The 18,648-nt window shown below is 41.4% G+C and overlaps 1 protein-coding gene across 1 annotated transcript; it reads left to right on the top strand.

Annotated features, from left to right (window-relative positions):
• Positions 1–413: 413 nt before the first annotated feature.
• On the top strand, positions 414–18,357 carry LOC310691010 (cytosolic phospholipase A2 gamma-like). The gene is made up of 14 exons (XM_083470593.1): positions 414–651; positions 1,527–1,643; positions 2,575–2,717; positions 5,069–5,267; positions 5,986–6,094; positions 7,231–7,371; positions 8,925–8,978; positions 9,664–9,729; positions 12,404–12,532; positions 12,708–12,833; positions 13,454–13,561; positions 14,419–14,573; positions 15,466–15,640; positions 16,116–18,357. The coding sequence occupies exons 1-14, from the start codon at positions 628–630 to the stop codon at positions 16,271–16,273; spliced, it is 1,704 nt and encodes a 567-aa protein (XP_083326719.1). The 5' UTR covers positions 414–627; the 3' UTR covers positions 16,274–18,357.
• Positions 18,358–18,648: the final 291 nt, after the last annotated feature.

Genomic DNA, 18,648 nt, shown 5'->3' with positions numbered 1-18,648 from the left:
TCGAAGCCACCAGCATGAGTTTGACCAAACTGCGGGAGGCAGTGGAAGACAGGAGTGCCTGGCGTGCTCTGGTCCATGGGGTCACGAAAAGTCAGACACGACTAAATGACTAAACAAAAACAACAACAATAGTTCCAAGAAAGTATGGAGGAGCTATTTTGCCTATGCTGATTTTTAAGTCGTTCCATGTCTTCAGAATGTGGCAAGCCAAAGATCTTAGAAAATGAGCCAACAAACTATAGCATTCCTCCCAAACACATCCACAACAGCAAAATTGGGATAACTGCAACAACTGATGCTTTCAATTAGTTAAATCCGTCAGCCTTGCAAATAGAAAGCCTGGAGCAGCAGCTGTAAGGCAAATATTGAAGGGATCGTATTACTTCTAAACACATTCCCTCCCACTTTCCTGAGTCATTCAGTACTGGCCAGTAGCAGAGTCCGGGTAGAACTGTGGAATGCTGAATCTTGTGCAGGAAGTCAGCTTAATGTGAAGAAAAGAGGAACACCGCAGGCTCAGTGCCTGCCAGAAATTTTAAACCCTGACATTTAGAGGAAGCCCTTCGGCTACGCCGTCATTTGAGTGTAAAGGCACTGAACCGACCTTGAAGAAATAGGGAAGAGAAGATGGCAAGTCATGCAACTGGGAAGGTAAGCTATACCTCTGAGAATTAGCAGTGCACCTGTCTCTGTGACAGCCATCATGGTACCCTCAAAATGTTGTTGAACTCCCATCAACCCCAGCCAGCATAGCCCATGAGCAGGGATGTGGGTAGTTGTTGTCTGTGAGTCCATTTTATTTGTTAATAGTTGTCACAAATATATAGTCTGTTAGGTCTTAGCATAAGTGGTTGCCAGAACAATGTTATTTATTGAAATTTTGTCTTCATCAGTTGGACTGCTAAAGCAAACATTAAAAAAAAAAAATGTAGTATATTTCTCATCAACTGCCAACAACGAAAATGTTTTCTCCCTACTATTCAAAAAAGGGAACTTTGGAAAGTCCCACATTTGTCACCCCTAACTACCAGTTGGCACCTCTATACTTTTCTACAGGAATACTTCTCTACAGCAATTCTGCTCAAATTGTATGGAGGGGCTGGGGAAGCTGTAGCCCCCCCCCCATGTTATTGGTCTGTATCTCCTGTTATCCCAGACGATTGGCTATGCTGGCTAAGGGTGATGAGAGTTTGGTATACAGCAACACCGAGCAGGTATATTATAGTAGACTCAGCCAAGGGTTGGTGTGCACCTTCATTTGCTACTGTTCCCACATGGCAAAGTAGATATTTGAATGGAAACATCTCACACCTCCCAAATGAGGAACAGTGTAATGTGAAACAACCCAGTGTGGATATCACTATATAGAGCTGGGGAACACAGCCACAGATGTCATTGCTTCAAATTAAGATACTAGCTTTCTTGGCTGAAGGCCAACACATGTTAAGTATCAAGTGCTCTGCTTTGTACATGTTGGCATGTGACTGTAAGTGTTCTGTTGGATCTGTTTTGTATTTTTTTGGCAGGGAGAAGCTAAGGTCCGTATTTCTAAAGCACTCTCAGAGGGTGAAAAAGCAGCTACAGCTGCCAGAAAGGAAGAAGTGAAGAAAGGCCTTGGCAAGCTTGGGATTCCATATAATGAGGTAGGAATTCGTTTTGTGCGGCTGGCTCAAAGGAAGGAGTTCAATTGGGCTTATTCTCGACAAGTTTGTATATGGTTGCAGCTTCAGACTTTTTGCAATCTCTCTCTGGTATTAAACTGTAAATACATTATCATATAAAGCATCAGATATTGGAAACACTAAATGCCATTGACTGTTACCTGCTAAATACAGTCGTACCTCCGCTTATGTATCCCTCTGGATACGTAAACTTTGGGATGTGAATGCGGCAAACCTGGAAGTATTTTTCTGGGTTTCGCCGTGCGCATGTTCAGAAGCACTAAACCGCACCGCACACATGCGCAGAAGCGGTCCTCTGGTTGCGAATTCCTCGGGATGTGGCCAGGCCTCCAGAGGTACCACTATACTGTGAAAAGATCAATTGTCTCAGAACCAAACTCAGGGTGATTCATAATGAAGTACACAGTTTCAACACATTATATATATAAAAAGAATGTAATATATCTTACGTTACCTGTAACAGAATTGTAGGGGAATGTTTAATGTTTTTTTAGAAACAGTCACAGATACATTTTCTGTTTGGAGGTTTCCCCCAAATCGCGATCGAAAATGCGGTTGCACAACAGTTACCAATTCCGTTCTGCTCAATTCAAGAACAAAACACGTCTTCTCCACTGCAGACACAGCCATTTTGCGTGATTAGTCACATGACACGTGCACTATCGCCCACATCACTTCCATCAGTAGCAGAATACAAACTTTACAAGTACATCTACCTCACGGTTTGCAGTTGCGGTCCGTGTCATCACCTGTTACTGTTTTACAGCATCTGGAAACTGTATACTTCATTATGAATCACCCTGTATTTAATTCAAAGACATCAAAGTTGATGTCAAACAATATCTAACCCACAGAGGCTACCTACTGAGTATATCTACATTCCTTCCATTAGGACCAAATCCCAAATATTGCTGTCCTGGGATCAGGTGGAGCTGTGCGGGCCATGATTGCTCTCTATGGGACACTAACGGAGCTGAAGAAATACAACCTCTTGGACTGTGTGATGTACTTGGGTGGGGTGTCAGGTTCCACCTGGTAAGTGCAGAGTGGTAGAGGGGAGAGCAAATACAGGACTTAAGAAGGTAGAATTATTTGCCTTGCTAGCTAGATCAGACGAAGTTAGAAGCCATCTTGGCAAGTAAGTGTTACATTTATAAATACATAAATATGCTTTGCCTCCCCTTTCACAGCCCAGTGCCCTGCAGTTATTTTGAACTACAACTCCCAACAGCTCCAGCTACTCCAATAATAATAATAATAATAATAATAATAATAATAATAATAATAATTATTATTATTATTATTATTATTATTATTACCCCAGCCACTCTGGGAGACTCCAAACAGAATAAAAAAGTGATAAAATATCACACATTAAAAACTTCCCTAAACAGGGCTGCCTTCAGATGTCTTCTAAAAGTCAGATAGTATTTCCTTGACATCTGATGGGAGGGCATTCCACAGGGTGGGCACCACTACCGAGAAGGCCCTCTGCCTTTTGATAGGTTTTGGTAAATGATATGGTTGTTTAAGGTTTAAGAATTCATATAGATCTCTCTCCCCTCTCTTTTGCGTAATGCTAGAATCCAGGATCATCCAATGTGGGGAGATTCAGGACAGATAAAAGGAAGTACTGCACATAGTATGGAATTCTCTGCCACAAGGTGCAGTCGCTACCACTACTCTGAGTGGCTTTCAAATAGATTCATGGAGGATAAGCTTTTTAGTAGCTTCTATTCATGATGGCTAAACACTATTCCAGTATCAGAGGTCCAAAGTCTCTGAATAACAGTTGCTGGGGATCCAGGGTGGAGTAGGGAATTGCTGTTGCAACATGTCCTATACATGGGCTTCCCGTAGACATCTGAATGGCCAGAGTAAGAACAAGATGCTGTTCTGCTATGGCCTGGGGAGGTTTGGCAATACCAGTGTTGCAGGAAGAAGTCAACCTTACACAGTGACTGGCAGAAGCTAATGTGCCAGCAAGCTGGTTTTACCACATGACAACAGCGTTCTCATTGCCCGGTCCTACAAATTCCTTCAAAATAAATTCCTAATGAGGGTCACATCTGAAATCCTTCCATTTTTTCTAACATAAATGTTCTATTTCATTAAAAGATGCCTTTTTACTTCTAAACCACCTCTAAATGGCTCGTGCCCAGGTAATAACACCTTAAAGAAAAGCACAACCAAGAGAGATAAACAAGTTTAGTATCCAGCAGGAACCCAGTTTACGGAAAAATAAGCTAATTCTTCCAAACCAGAATCATCAGTTAGGAGAGCTACCCAGAAGGCAATACATCATTAGCTCATAGGATGCATACATGAAAGGAGAGGTCAGGGAGCTAAAACTGTCTTGCTTCACTTTTATTTTCTCCTGTCCATCAAAAAGTCATTGACATACCATTCTTATATCTTCCCAAGTTTTAGGGAAGATCGAGGAGATACTAACTTAAACTTCCTGACCATCTGTGCCCTTGAGCTACACAAACAATCCTTCAGGGATAGATAAGCAAGAGATGCAGTGATTCAGTAGTTTGCACAATGTAGAAAGAAGGAAAGAGAGACTGTTACAAAACGCAGGGATACAAGAATTAAATCACACATTGATACATAATTCTATACAGTGGTACCTCAGATTACAAATACTTCAGGTTACAAACTCCGCTAACCTGGAAGAGTTACCTTGAGTTGAGAACTTTGCCCCAGGATGAGAACGGAAATTGTGTGCCGGTGGTGCAGCAGCAGCAAGAGGCCCCATTAGCGAAAGCACGCCTCTAGTTAAGAACAGTTTCAGGTTAAGAACGGACCCCCAGAATGAATTCAATTCATAACTAGAGGTACCACTGTATAGAGAATAAATGCAATTACTATGGGCTAGATACATGAAGCAGATAAAACAGAATCCCTGTGTCAAAATTTCTGTATTAAACCTTATGCAGTGGCACCCACTGACAGAAGCTAATGTGCCAACAAGCTGGTTTTACCATGTGACAACAGCATTCTCATGGCCCAGTCATATGAATACATTCAGTGCTGGATTTATGTATAAGCTAAACAAGCTGTAACTTAGGGCCCCACTCTCTTGGGGGCCACAAAAAAATTAAAGGAAAAAAATTACAATTACTTTGATAAAATACATATTTTGGTTTGTGCAAATGGCTTTAGATAACTGTTAGGTCCATAAATTACCATATAGCATAAATTCAACACAAAAAACAGTGACAATTTGTTGTTGACAAAGGACAGCTGGACATAAAGGACCCCATTACCTTCAGTAGCTTAGTGCATCATCAAACCTGAATCCTGCCCTGAATACACTCCAAATGGCTATCACAGAAATCCTTCAAATGTTTTCCAACGTAAATGTTCTGCTTCATTAAAAGGTGCATTTCAGCTCTCTACAAACATGAAGACTGGGCAGAAAAAATAGAAGCCTTAGAAAAAAGTCAGTGTGAAACCCTTGTCAAAGGCCAGTGGGAATTTCAGAAGGCATTGAAAGCTGTGATTGGGGCTGCGGAAGATGAATGTTACTCTTTGACTGATTTCTGGTCCTATTTCCTTGTGCATAAACTGCTAAACGAGGTGAGTGGAGAACTGTAACACACACACACACACACACACACACACACACGTGTACGTGTTCTTCTACAGGGGTGGGAAATCACATTTCCATCACCACATGCCAATGGTGGACAGGACCAGGGCTGTCTTAAGCATATGTGGCGTCGGGGTGCAAAGATCCGCCCGGCGTCCCCCCCCCAGGTTGCCCAGTCCCAGGCGTGCAGGAGGGTGAAGCCAGTTGGCTGCCTCAGCATCTTGCTGGCTCTGTCGCCCCTGAACTTGCGGCGCAGAGCCGCCCACAGCAGAAGAGCCCCTCGCGGCGTTCCAACTGATGGGCGGGCTCTTCCTCGGACTCAACACTTGGGCCCCGGACTCTCGGCCTGGTGCCCTTGAGAGCCTGGTGCCTGGGTGCCCTGCACCCCTCGTGCCTATGGGCAAGAAGGCCCTGGGCAGGACCAAAGCCAAAACTAGGTGAAGCAACAGATATGAGAGGCTCTGAGGGGTGTGGCCTGTAGAAAGACCAGGTGCCTAGGAAGGACTGAAGGGATATGTGTATATGTTATTATTAGTAGTTTTAGTATATTATTTCACCCATGTGGGTAGAAGTGCTTTGAGGCTGTGTTATACATAGCATTCTTGGAAGACCAGGGTTGAAGTTACCTTTAAGGAGGGCCAAGAGTAGTTTGGAAGCCATTTAGGTATCAAATTAATTTAATTTAACCAAATGCCTGCATTTCAGCTTGATGAGTCTGAACTACCTGTGCATAGGGGAGCTTGTGAGAATGGGAAAAATCCTTACCCGATCTATAATGCTGTGGACAAGCAAACCTATGAGCAACAACATGCAGGTAATTATATCTATTCAGACATACATATTGTGTCTAAGAAAATCAAAACAGGCAGATGGCCATTTGTTGGAGGTGATAGCAGTCGCGTCCTGCATTGACCAGGGGCTTGAACAAGATGACCTCCAAACTCCCATTCAGCTCTGTTTCTATAACTAAGTTTTGCAAAGGAAGAGAAAACTGGTGAATGGAATCCAGGCATGCAATTAATTAATTTTAATTAACATCCAGCCCACTTCCAGTGTTTGGGGCAGACAAGAATATTTCCCTCACGGTGTTAAAATCCCCAGAGTTTTCTGGGAAGAGGGACCGAATATTAAACCACTCTGAGAATTGTAGCTCTGTGAAGAGAATGGAGGTCTCTTAAATCTCAACACCATTGACAATCTATAGTTCCCATGATTCTTGGGGGAAGCCATGACTTTTAAAAGTGGTATGATACTGCTTTAAATGTATAGTGCAGATAAGGCCATAACTATCTACTCAACACCCAAATATTGGCTCTGCAAATACAGTGGTATCTCGGGTTAAGTACTTAATTCGTTCCGGAGGTCTGTTCTTAACCTGAAACTGTTCTTAACCTGAAGCACCACTTTAGCTAATGGGGCCTCCTGCTGCTGCCACGCCGCCGGAGCACGATTTCTGTTCTTATCCTGAAGCACTATTTCTGGATTAGCAGAGTCTGTAATCTGAAGTGTATGTAACCCGAGGTACCACTGTAGCCAGATGTATCAGGACAGAAAACAGTTTTACTTAATTGCTGAGTGTTAAAATGGCTAATGCTGAAACCCTCACTCAGATTCCCCAGGAGCAAGGAAGGTCCACTGATTTCAACAGGTTTTACTTCTGAGTAGACATGGTTGGAATTATGCTGTAAGCTGTCATTCTGCCTCTTTATGATGTAAATGTTAAAGTAGCACATCTCTTCCTATTTCACCATTTAGATGTGAGAAGTCTTTACTCACCACCCTGAGGGAAGTTACTAATCTTACTGAAATTTGTTTCAACTTCTTTCAAAATCCCAACAGATGTTTCTCTTGTTGCTGTAAGGGAGATGTTGGTGGCAGGTTTGCTCATATTTCCCATGGGCATCCAGCCCTTCTCATATCTTTCCCTCCAATCTTTTGTTTGTTTTCCAGGCACCTGGTTCGAATTCACCCCACACGAAGCTGGGGTTCCTGGCCTGGGAGCATATGTAGACATGAAGCACTTTGGGAGCATATTTGAAAATGGGCAACTGACTGAAGAAAAGAAGAAAAGAGATATCTGCTATTTGCAAGGTACTTGACCTCCCTCAGTATCTTAAGAGCATGCCATTCTCAGAATGCCAAATTCCAAGGAAAGTAACAGATTCTGTGTTCTCATGGCCAATGAATAGGAATGTAGAGGAGGCTCCTGAATGTCTAGATCAAACAAATAAGCTATGTACCAGCCACTCCTTTGTCAGATGTGTGTGAGAACTACAGATGGAGGATGAATCTTGAAATATACTCGGAGTCTAATGTTGATTTCATGCTCTTTATTTCAGCTCATGTCAAACAGGGAGTGAGTCTTCCCCAAAATCTCTGCCTATGTATACATTATTTACACAATGGATACCGTTTGATTGGCTGATTCAACTCCCCTCCTGGAGCCTGATTGGGCTGCTGCCTTCTAGGATCCTACTTGCCTATTGTTCTAGGATCCAAGCTCAGTACATAACAAATCTGTTCAGTTTGCCTGCTAATGTGAACCTAACAAATTTGTACTTCATGAAACATAACACACCTCTCCTTTGGAATTGGCCCCTTTCCAATTTTTGTGACACAGTTCCCCAACTAAACAATGCATACAAAAGTACATGCACTAAAGAAATGTGAACACAAACATATGCTTAGTAGACAAAATTGTGTTTAAAATTGGGTATGGTAGGACAAATGTGCATGAGAATGCATACAAATATTCTTGCAACCCCCCTTTTTTTAAAAAAAAAACCAACAACATTTATTAAGAGACCAGAAGCCTTCTTATTGGACATTATGACAATAAACATCCCAAAAGAAAGCAAAAGAGTATTTCTATATGCAGCAACAGCTGGTAGAGTGTTAATTGCCAAATATTGGAAAGGGGATTCAATACCAACTAAGGAAGAGTGGCAAATGAAATTGTGTAAATATGTAGATCTAGCCAAAATGACAGAAGCAATAAGAAATCACTCGAATGTAAGGTTTAGAAAAAGAATGGGATTGTTTTAAAAATTAACTGTGAAAACATGGTTCCCAAATTAAAACTCGGATGTGCCTAGATTAAATTTCACAAAATAAATGGACAGCTGGATAAGATATTTTACATACAGAGAAGGTTGAAAGAATACTAGAACACAGTACAAAGGAAAAATGAAATAAAGAGAGATGACGAAGCTGTAAAGAGGTAGGGGGAAGTCAAATATTGTATTATGGAAATGAACAAGTTGCGAAGAGTAAACAGATTATGTACATAAATGAAGAAGAAAAGATTATATATATCTTTAAATTTTAAAATGCAACAGCAGCAGCAGCAACAACAACAACTGCAAAAATGGGCAAACCGAGCTTAACATTGGAAAAATGGGAAATTGTCAGAAAATAAATTTAGCAGATTTGTCTATCCCTAGTGAGGATGGGTTACAACCGAAAGCCCTGGTGCTAACAATCCGTACAAAAATGGGCTCTTTGTCTGTGTGTGATTACATTCATAACCTTCCCTTTCTGTGCTGATATTATGTCATAAAAAATAAAATATTAACTTTGTCGTTACTTTTACTGCCACCAGGTGAAACATATGATTGTTAATGCCACAGCTTTCTTATTTTTAGGTTTATGGGGAAGTGCCCTTGGAAGCGAACAAGAACTCTATAGGACTATAATAGGTATTGCTCTTTTATCTTCTTTTTTAAATATAGGTTGTGCATTGTCTCTGTGTGTACTCTGAATTATGAAGTGGATTGGGGTTTGGTTTTTTTGGAAGGTTTCCTGCATGAAAACCTGTGGGTGCATCTGCATACAATTTTACAAGTTTAATTCACTCTGGAGGTGGGCTGGTGCCTGCATATTTCGTTCACTTTGGCCAAAGAAGAAGAAGGGAATCTGGGGACACTAGCCCTTTGCAGTGATTCAAAGCTTCACTTAGTATTAGAAGTGGCGAATGCAGTATCTTTAAACCTGTATCTTGTCTCTATGACCTAGGCTCTAGGTGAACAAAGGCTGACTAGTGATTATGGTTTTGTTGAAATGAGGCAATATTCTGTCAAAATGAAAATCGAAAATTCGAAGTCTGAACAATGTATAGGTTGTCCCCTCCCTTTTTGCAACCTGAATGTTGCCAGCTATTTTGCTACTTGTTGCATTTGGGAAATATGGTTTTTCATACTGTTCAGAGGCAGTTTGGCTCTGTATACCAGTTGTTCAGAACCATGAGCGGGGAGTTTGCTCTTGCAAGCAGATATCCCAACCCAACATTTAGACATTAGGTTGGTTGGCCAATGTGAGAAGGCTGGATCAGGAGACCCTTTGACTCTTCTCATTGTGTGTGAACATGCACATTTCTTTTTCAAGATTCTTTGCTGAATTATCTAAAACAAAAGAGATCAGGAGACTCTTCCTCAACTTCAACAAACTTAGGTAAGATGTTGCAACCAACATTAATATCCTGGTCTCCCTTGTACTTGGATTTGATTTCAAGTTCAGTTGTGTGTGTTAATGTCTATAACTCATAGTGTTGCAATTTTCCTGGTTTTTGTTTGTGCTTTTCTCATGTGTGTGCTTGCGTAAGACTGTGTTGCTATCCACCCATATGCAGAGAGTGTTACAGGGTGCACAAATACTAAGGTAAAGGTAAGGACGCGGGTGGCACTGTGGTCTAAACCACTGAGCCTCTTGGGTTTGCCGATCGGAAGGTCGGTGGTTCTAATTCTCATGACGGGGTGAGCTCCCATTTTTCTGTCCTAGCTCCAGCTCCCAGTTCAAAAGCATGCCAGTGCAGGTAGATAAATAGGTACTGCGGGAAGGCAAGCAGCGTTTCCGTGTGCTCTGGATTACGTCACGGTGTTCTGTTGCGCCAGAAGCAGTCTAGTCATGCTGGCCACATGACCCGGAAAGCTGTCTCTGGACAAACGGTGGCTCCCTTGGCCTAAAAGCAAGATGGTGCTTCAACCCCATAGTCGCCTTTGACTGGCCTTAACTGTCCAGAGGCCCTTTACCTTTGCAAGTACTACCTTAGTGATGTCTAAAATTCCTGGTAGAGAACAAGGATCCTGAGATCATGTTAAGCGTAGCCAAATTCTGTGCGTTTGCCATAAAACTTAGGGAACAAGTTGTGCTATCACAATGATTAAGGCCTTAAATGATAATTTTAGGTTATATGTTAGTGACTAAGTTTTAATTTATATATATTTTTAACTGTTGCTATATCTGTAGTGTCCCTGTTATACCTAATTGCAAATTCAAATGTATCCCTCTCGTGTTTTATATCTTCCTTGATATTGTATGTGGGCTGGAACAATTCACTACATTAGTGTCTATTCCATCAAGGATGAAACAAAAGAATGACAAAGCCTTTTTTTGGGGAGGAAAAACAGGCAGAAGGGGCAAGATCAGTTTTGCCCACCTGAAATAAATTGTTGAAATACCCTACCAAAGTAATGGGAAACCTGTGGCTGTTTTGATGTTATTAGGCCTTCAATTCCCACCAGCCCCAGACAAGGGATGATGCGAGTTGTAGCACAATAATATCTGGAGGGTATCACGTTGATAGTAGAATATGTGCCTAAGCGTTTCAACAGGTTGAGTTCAATATTTCTCAGGTTGAATTAAGTTATTGCCATCATCAGCCTCCAAACTTAGTGAAGTATCGCTGGGACAATTGTGAAGCATTTCCCATGCCCCTCCACCTAACCATGGGATCAGAAAAGGTCTAATGTTCAAGAAATATATTCCTCACTAAACATCAGGAAGAGCTTTCTGTTTGATGTTCAAGTGGACTCTCCTTCATTGGAGGTATTAAGCAGAGATTGAATGGCCATCTGCCATGGATGCTTTAGCTGCGATTCCTGCATGGACTACCATATATAGGTTGAATAAGATGGCCCTTGAGGTCCCTTCCAACTCTACAATTCTATGATTCTATAGAAGTATTTTGTATTATATGAGTATTCTTCTGCTTTATGGTACAATCCTATACATGTCTACTCATAAGTAAATCACACTAATTTTGATGGGCTCTACATACATACATGGGACGCGGGTGGTGCTGTGGGTTAAACCACAGAGCCTAGGACTTGCTGATCAGAAGGTCGGCGGTTCGAATCCCCGCGACGGGGTGCGCTCCCGTTGCTCAGTTCCTGCTCCTGCCAACCTAGCAGTTCAAAAGCACGTCAAAGTGCAAGTAGATAAACAGGTACCGCTCCGGCAGGAAGGTAAACGGCATTTCCGTGCGCTGCTCTGGTTCACCAGAAGTGGCTTAGTCATGCTGGCCACATGACCCAGAAGCTGTACGCTGGCTCCCTTGGCCAATAAAGTGAGATGAGCGCCGCAGCCCCAGAGCTGGTCACAACTGGACCTAATGGTCAGGGGTCCCTTTACCTTTACATACATACATCATTTTATTTGTATGCCACTTTTCCAAAGTATAAACCATGCACAAGGTAGCTTACGACATGAAAAAGGTATGTGAGTGGCAGCCTTCCCACAATGCACAACCACCCCATGTGCAAGTAATAATATGTTTTCAGCTAACAGCACTGAATCAAACAGTACACAAATAGATTTTAGTCTAGAATGTCCCACTTCCTCCCAACGTCTAGCTATACTATTTGTTGTTTGTGCCCTTAGGCCTTACTCAAAGTCTGTTTTGGGGTGCAATCAATGCGTGGGGTTCTTCTAGACCAGGCATCCCCAAACTTGGCCCTCCAGATGTTTTGGGACTATAACTCCCATCATCTCTAGCTAACAGGACCAGTGGTCAGGGATGATGGGAACTGTAGTCCAAAAACATCTGGAGGGCCGAGTTTGGGGATGCCTGTTGTAGACACAAAAGTTGAGAGGAGGTGGAGGAAGAGTAACTTTACCAGCAGGTGGCAGCAGAGAGGCTTCAGTGGCTCTGCAGCTTTAAGCTAATGGGCATCGCTAAACCAGATCTAAATCAGATGCCAAAATAATTTAGTCAGTCTTAGAGACTATGCACCTAGACTTGGAGGTAGAGTAGAGTTGCATATACTGTTCTGCCTCGAGCAGCAATATGTCTTGAGCCAGGCCTGAGTATTTGTAATTCTCTTTTGTATGCTCTTTTATTGCCAAGATCAAGATGACCAGAAACTTAAGACACTCTATGAGGGTTATCAGTCCATTCTAGAGCTTCACCTCTGTGAAACATCAGATGGAAGAGCAGCAGATAAGCATTTTGACCACCTCTGCAACATTTTGAAAAGTAAGTGAGCGTCAGACAAAATCCCAAATATTGCTGCAAATTAAGATGAGTTTGTTTAATATTTGTTATGCCTAATAAAGCTTTGGTGAAGTAAAAGTATTTCATGTACCCTTAGCTATTGCTCATTTTTCTTTTCCTGCTTTAACACTCTGTGTCATTTTGTCTGCAAAAATAGACCATAGTTCCAACAGAAGCTATGAATTGCTTAGAGAGATCTGCAAGACCTGGTTTTCTGCTAATGCGGAAACAAGAAAGAAAGACTGTATGAGACTGTGTCAAGCACTGGACCTGGATTTTGGAGGCAAGTGTAATAGCAACCATACATTGTCTTTGAGCAGCTGTTCTTCCCCAAAGTCTCCTCAAAGATATGAGTTTGGTAATACAATGTAATCTGGAGGAGTGTCTCTCTTTATTCTTAATCCTTTTATGCCCAAGTGTTAGCATCTCTTCCTTCCCCATTTTTTCTTCTTTTAATACTTATCCACAATAACAGTGCATGTCATGTGGTTCAAAAAAATCTGCTACTCTTTGGACCTTGGAAATCCATTTTACCACTAAAGAGTTGTAATGAGTGAAAAGATTTGCAATGGAGAGAATTGAACGTGGTGCCCTCCATAAGTTTTTAGATTCCAGTTGTTGTTAGCCTGAGCCAGGATGGCTAATGGTCAGGGCATGATGGGAGTTGTGGTCCATAACATCTGGAGGGCACTATGTTGGCTATCCCTGCTATAGAACCAAATGATCTGGGGAGCTCTAATCTCAGACAGACTCTGGGATGACAACTTGACTGGTTTAAGATAGATTCATTCCATGTTCAGTCAGCCAGTCAGTCATTTTATTTGGATACTGCCTTTCCAAAGTTAAAAAAAATGGTGAAATTATTTTTTCCCATTCTTGACTCTGAATATTATCCCCTTTTAGGTTTTGCCAGTGATTCCCTCCGTGTTTTACATGATGTGGTGAGAAAGACGTATTTATGCCTTTTGAACTGGACATGGGGAAGCACTAATAACTTCCTGTACCACTGCTGTAAGCATATGTTGCATTGATATTATTATTTTTATATATGGATACCACTGTTCTGAATGTTATGCTCTTGGGCTGCAGCAAAATCTCTCTCTCCCCCCAGCCAAATATGGCTACCCAGGAAGAGACAGCTTGTGGTAACATATAGCTGCTTCCTGGAGCATTTCCTGATAATATTCCTTCCTTCCTTCCTTCCTTCCTTCCTTCCTTCCTTCCTTCCTTCCTATTATAGGATCAGTAACTAGGTACTTAGCTATAATTATCTGAACCAGCCAAGGCCTTGGCACTTACATGTAGCACAGTCCACCAGCCACTTATTCACACCTGCCACTTTTTGCCTGAATTCCCAGAGTTGTGAGCCCATAGCTCCATGAATGTCATGAAATAACCTGGTTATGATGCAGAGTGTGATATCTGTATCATAGATAAACACAGCTCATTGCACACATTGCTCATGGCCTTCAAGGAAACCACAGGCAAAGGGTTATGGTTTGAGAAGTTGCCCACTCATTGCATCTGTGTTGGAGGTACCTTTACTATAGATGAGTGGACTTGATTTGGGATGCCGATGGCAGGTTAGCAGGACTTGTGCACTTGGCTCAGCTCTCAAATCCTTTACATGGGCTCAATCCACTTACACCTTTCATCAGCCTGTAGACATTTCTGATGCAGAAATATGACAAACTGAAGACTGGGGTGGGGTCGGGGACTGAAATTGACAGATTTGCCTGTATAAAAGCAGTAGTAGTATTGGTATTGGTATGGCTTTTTAATAACTAACTTAATAACTACGTAGGCAGCAGGTTGATATTGATTCCAAAAGCTTTGTATCGATGCTCTGTTTCACTTCATATGTCTAGCGGATGTTGAATGTCCTGACTTGACAAGCAAACAGGTTGTCTCTCTGATTGATGCTGGCCTGGCGATAAACGCTGCTTACCCATCCCTTCTTCAGTCTGAGAGGAAAGTGAAGTTGATCCTCTCCTTTGACTTCAGTGCCGGAGATCCTTTTCTGGTAAATTCATTTAATTTACAGGGGCAATCAAACATGGCTAAAATTCTGGTCAAAGGATAATTCTGTTAGGATTCATTAAACAATATTACATAAGCTTTGGTATCCATCTTTTAGGTTTAAATAAAAAAAAAATAGATAGGAGAGTGGGTTGTTGGTAGTCATTTTCAAATATCTGAAGGGCTGTTACACAGAAGATGGAGGAAGCTTGTATGCTACTGCTCCAGAGGTAGGACTTGAACCATTGGATTCAAATTACACGAAAAAGATTCCAACAAAACATTAGGAATAACTTTATCATGGAAAGAACCATTCCACAGTAGAATGGACTGCCTCAGAAGATGGACTCCCCTTCATTGGAAGTTTTTAAAAAGAGGTTGGATGGCTGTCTGTCAGGGGTTCTTTGGCTGCTGTGCCTGTATTGCAGGAGCTTAGACCTCATAACCATTGGGGATCTCTTCCATCTCTTCAATTCTTTGATTCTAATATGTTGTTATCTAAAACTTCCTTCTGAAGATTCCTTACCAGTGTCTACCACGGCATTACTCCTTTTCATGCCACTCTGTGATATCAGAAGTGCCCTCCCATCATATGACAAGGAGATATAGAACTGCACAATTTTAGAAGACATCTGAAGGCAGCCCTGTACTGGGATGTTTTTAATGTTTGACATTTCATTACATTTTTATATGTGCTGGAAGCCGCCCAGAGTGGCTGTGGAAACCCAGCCAGATGGGTGGGGTAAAAGTGCCCTGGGACTTCCTAAAGCAGCTTAGGAGGGAGCCTAACTGTATCACTTCCCATGTCATGATGATAATGTCTGAAGGGTCCCTAACTGCTTCTGTTTACCCAAGTGGATATGGCAATTAACTACAGACTTCCTCCTTCGGTTCAGACAATTAAGAAAGCCATTAAATACTGTGAGGAACATGGAATCCCATTTCCCAAGATCGATGAGAGAGAGCTGCAGGACACGGATGATTTGAAGGATTGCTATATCTTCAGAGGAGATGCAGAATGTGTCCCAACTGTCGTGCACTGTCCACTGTTCAACAAAGTCAACAGTTCAGGTAATGTGTCGATGAGATCCATTTGGTAAGTGTGCAGTTGATCAGATAGTGGAGTTAAAAAATTACCAAGACAAAATAATTGGATACATCATTTTATTTCTAGTGCTGAATTCCTTCCTTATGCTTAAACTGAACCAATCTCCCTGTAGTTCTTACTTCCTTTTGCCAGCAAGGTTTTTACAGTTCCAGCATTTGAATTTCCCATACCATCTTCCTTTCTCCAGATTCATACAACTCTTTGACCCACCAAGCAGATTTAATTTTATTTGGCTCAGCAAAACTCCAATTTTCATTAGTGATGATGGGGACCAAATTCAGAATTAGAATAGGATCACTGGAAACAGAAGAAGTCTTTTATCCTCTCTTTCAGTAGGACAGATGAGTCATGCTCAGTGTTATAATTTTTCCCTACAGTTAATGGAATATGTTTTCAATTCCTTATAATTCATTAATACACAGCAACTCTCATTTTCAGATAAAATTCATGAATACAGAGAACAGTTTTCTACATTCAAGATGAGCTATTCAAAGGAGGAGATTGAAAAGTTGCTCACTGCAGCAAAGCAAAATGTAGCAAATGTTCACGAAAAGATCTTGGAGGAGATCAAGAATGTTGTAGGTCCTCCTTCATAAAGGGCTTAAGTAAAGTTTTTTCCTCTTCAACATTTGCTTGACAACAAAGTTCACATAGCAAGGATTTTTCCTCTGCTAGAGTTCTAACTTTTGTTAGCATCATTGTTATTATTGGCTCAATTTGTATCCACTATTCTAAAAGTATCTGATCAGTCTATATATTACTGATCAATAAAAACATAACATATAACAATGGCCTCATTTGGACACAATGCTGAAGTTTGACTTGAAATTAAATGAACAAACATTGGGATTTATTGCAGTTAGGAGGGGACCCAATATTGAACTAACTTCAGTTTATTATTTCTGAGACTACAAACTATGGTTAGTACCTATACAGTGGTACCTCTGGTTATGAACTTAATCCGTTCCTGAGGTCCATTTCTAACCAGAAACCACTCGTAACATGAGGCGCGCTTCCGCTAATGGCGCCTCCCACTGCTGCTGCGCCGCTGAAGTGTGATTTCCGCTCACATCCCGGGGCAAAGTTCACAACATAGGGCATCTACTTCCAAGTTAGTGGAGCGCATAACCCGAAGAATTTGTAAGGGGGATGGTTCGCAACATGAGGTACCACTGTAGTTCAGGGAAAGAAGAAAATCTCAAATTGCCATTTACGATCCAACTGTGGTCAGGAAATGGAAATCAGTCAAATAAAATTGGCATCCATTGTTGTCTTTAAGTCCTCAAATGATGTGTAATGAAATACCTTTTAAAAATTGTTTTGATGTATCCTTTCATTTAATGTGATATAAGTTACATGAGTTACATAGTTACATGAAATAGTGATTGTGAGATGAGTAAATGAGTATTTGGTGGTAACTGAAACACAGTGAGATGGAAACACAGACTGTGATGAATACAGGTCGGAATGAAAATTACTGCCTTCTTACGTCTCTAGTTGGCAATGAAGCACTGGCAGTAGTAGACAGATACATTTGGACCAAAGGCTATACCTGAGTCTCACTAAGATATATAACATCACATGTGCTCTATTCACACATTACTCATGTGTAGGGCTTTGCTGTGTTGAAGGAGAAGCAGGACCATGCTTTTAGCCTTGCCTTTACATCAGTACTGCAAGAACCATGTGCAGTGTGTGGTTGAGCTTTCTCTGTGATGTGTGAATACCTGCTCATGACTCCCACATGACTGGGAGACCTGCACAACTGGTTGCCCTGATTGGGGGGGAATATTCATGTGCAGATCCTTGCACATGGAAGTTTAAGCTGTTGATAACTACAAATAGCAAGCTTTTACTGCAGAAAGGGGTAGTCATGTCATGGAGGGGGCTAAAAGTTTGGCCTTGCTCCTCCATCAATGTGGCAAACTCTACACAGGAGTAGCATGTGAATAAGGACTTTGCTATTCATGTATACCACGACATACCCTCACCTCCCCCCATAAACTCAGGCTATCCCTTGCCATTCAAAGTTAAGGACAAAGTTTGCAAGCAGATATGCTCCTCATAACTCAAACATGCACCCATCCAGCATGTGACCAAGTTAGACAAAGACTCCTTGTGGTTACAGATTTTTTTTCTTGTCACACTCTTAATTAAGCACCAGTACTATAACAAAAAGGAAGCATTTTTGAACAAATTTGCAGACCGTTTAATGGGGAGAGAAAGAGCAAAAAATGTGAAGAATCTTAGTTACGTTGTGGAACATATCAACATCAATTCATCCACAAACAAATGACATGCTGTTTAAGCAAAGAAGAAAATAAAGTTCTTTGATGCACAAGTTTAACACTATCAAACACAGAACACATTTGCCTCACCCTGCATGAATGCACAGAATCTTTCCTCAGAGCAATGCATTGTGGAGCAAGAAACTGCAGACATGTTGCAATCCTTTTGTCAGCGTTCCCAACCAACTCCTTCTGTTTCCCCATTTGCACACAAGCCTACTCCCATGTAAGCAGGGCATACCTCCTAACCTCTGCAGCCCAAGCGTGTGGATGAAATTTTGGAACAGCAATTATTTGTTTATTATTTCATGAAATTCATATACCACTTGATTGAAAAAGAAAATACCTTAAAGCTGTTTACAAAATAAAACATAAAACCATATTTAAAGCAATTTACTTCCACGAGAATGTGTGGTGATTGCATCTGTATATATTTGGTATGTAACTTGAAGTCAGAATTTAAAGAGCTGCGTTGGTATGTTCAGAATTCAGAAGGGTGTTTTAAAAAAATAAGTCCTGCCCAAGAATTGATCGGGGATGTGTGGCCTGGGCAAGTTCAATTATAAACTTATAGGAGTCAGATTTCCCAAAGCAATACTGACCTAATTCCTATTGATTTCAATGGGACTAGATTGTGGGCAGCCAAACTGAAGTTGCTGGACTCCCATCATCCCTGACCATTT

The sequence above is a fragment of the Podarcis liolepis genome, assembly GCF_965112155.1.
Source record: "Podarcis liolepis genome assembly, chromosome: 13".
Lineage (NCBI taxonomy): Eukaryota > Metazoa > Chordata > Lepidosauria > Squamata > Lacertidae > Podarcis > Podarcis liolepis.
Note: the sequence above shows the minus strand (reverse complement) of the source record. Positions and strands in the feature narration are given on the sequence as shown.

What these genes read in the sequence shown, in the direction of transcription:
- LOC310691010 (XM_083470593.1), top strand. Translation starts at nt 628, where the DNA reads ATGGCAAGTCATGCAACTGGGAAG. An exon ending in TTGGGATTCCATATAATGAG is followed by an intron (nt 1,644 to 2,574) that starts GTAGGAATTCGT and finishes TCCTTCCATTAG; the next exon opens with GACCAAATCCCAAATATTGC. An exon ending in TAACTTCCTGTACCACTGCT is followed by an intron (nt 13,562 to 14,418) that starts GTAAGCATATGT and finishes TCATATGTCTAG; the next exon opens with CGGATGTTGAATGTCCTGAC.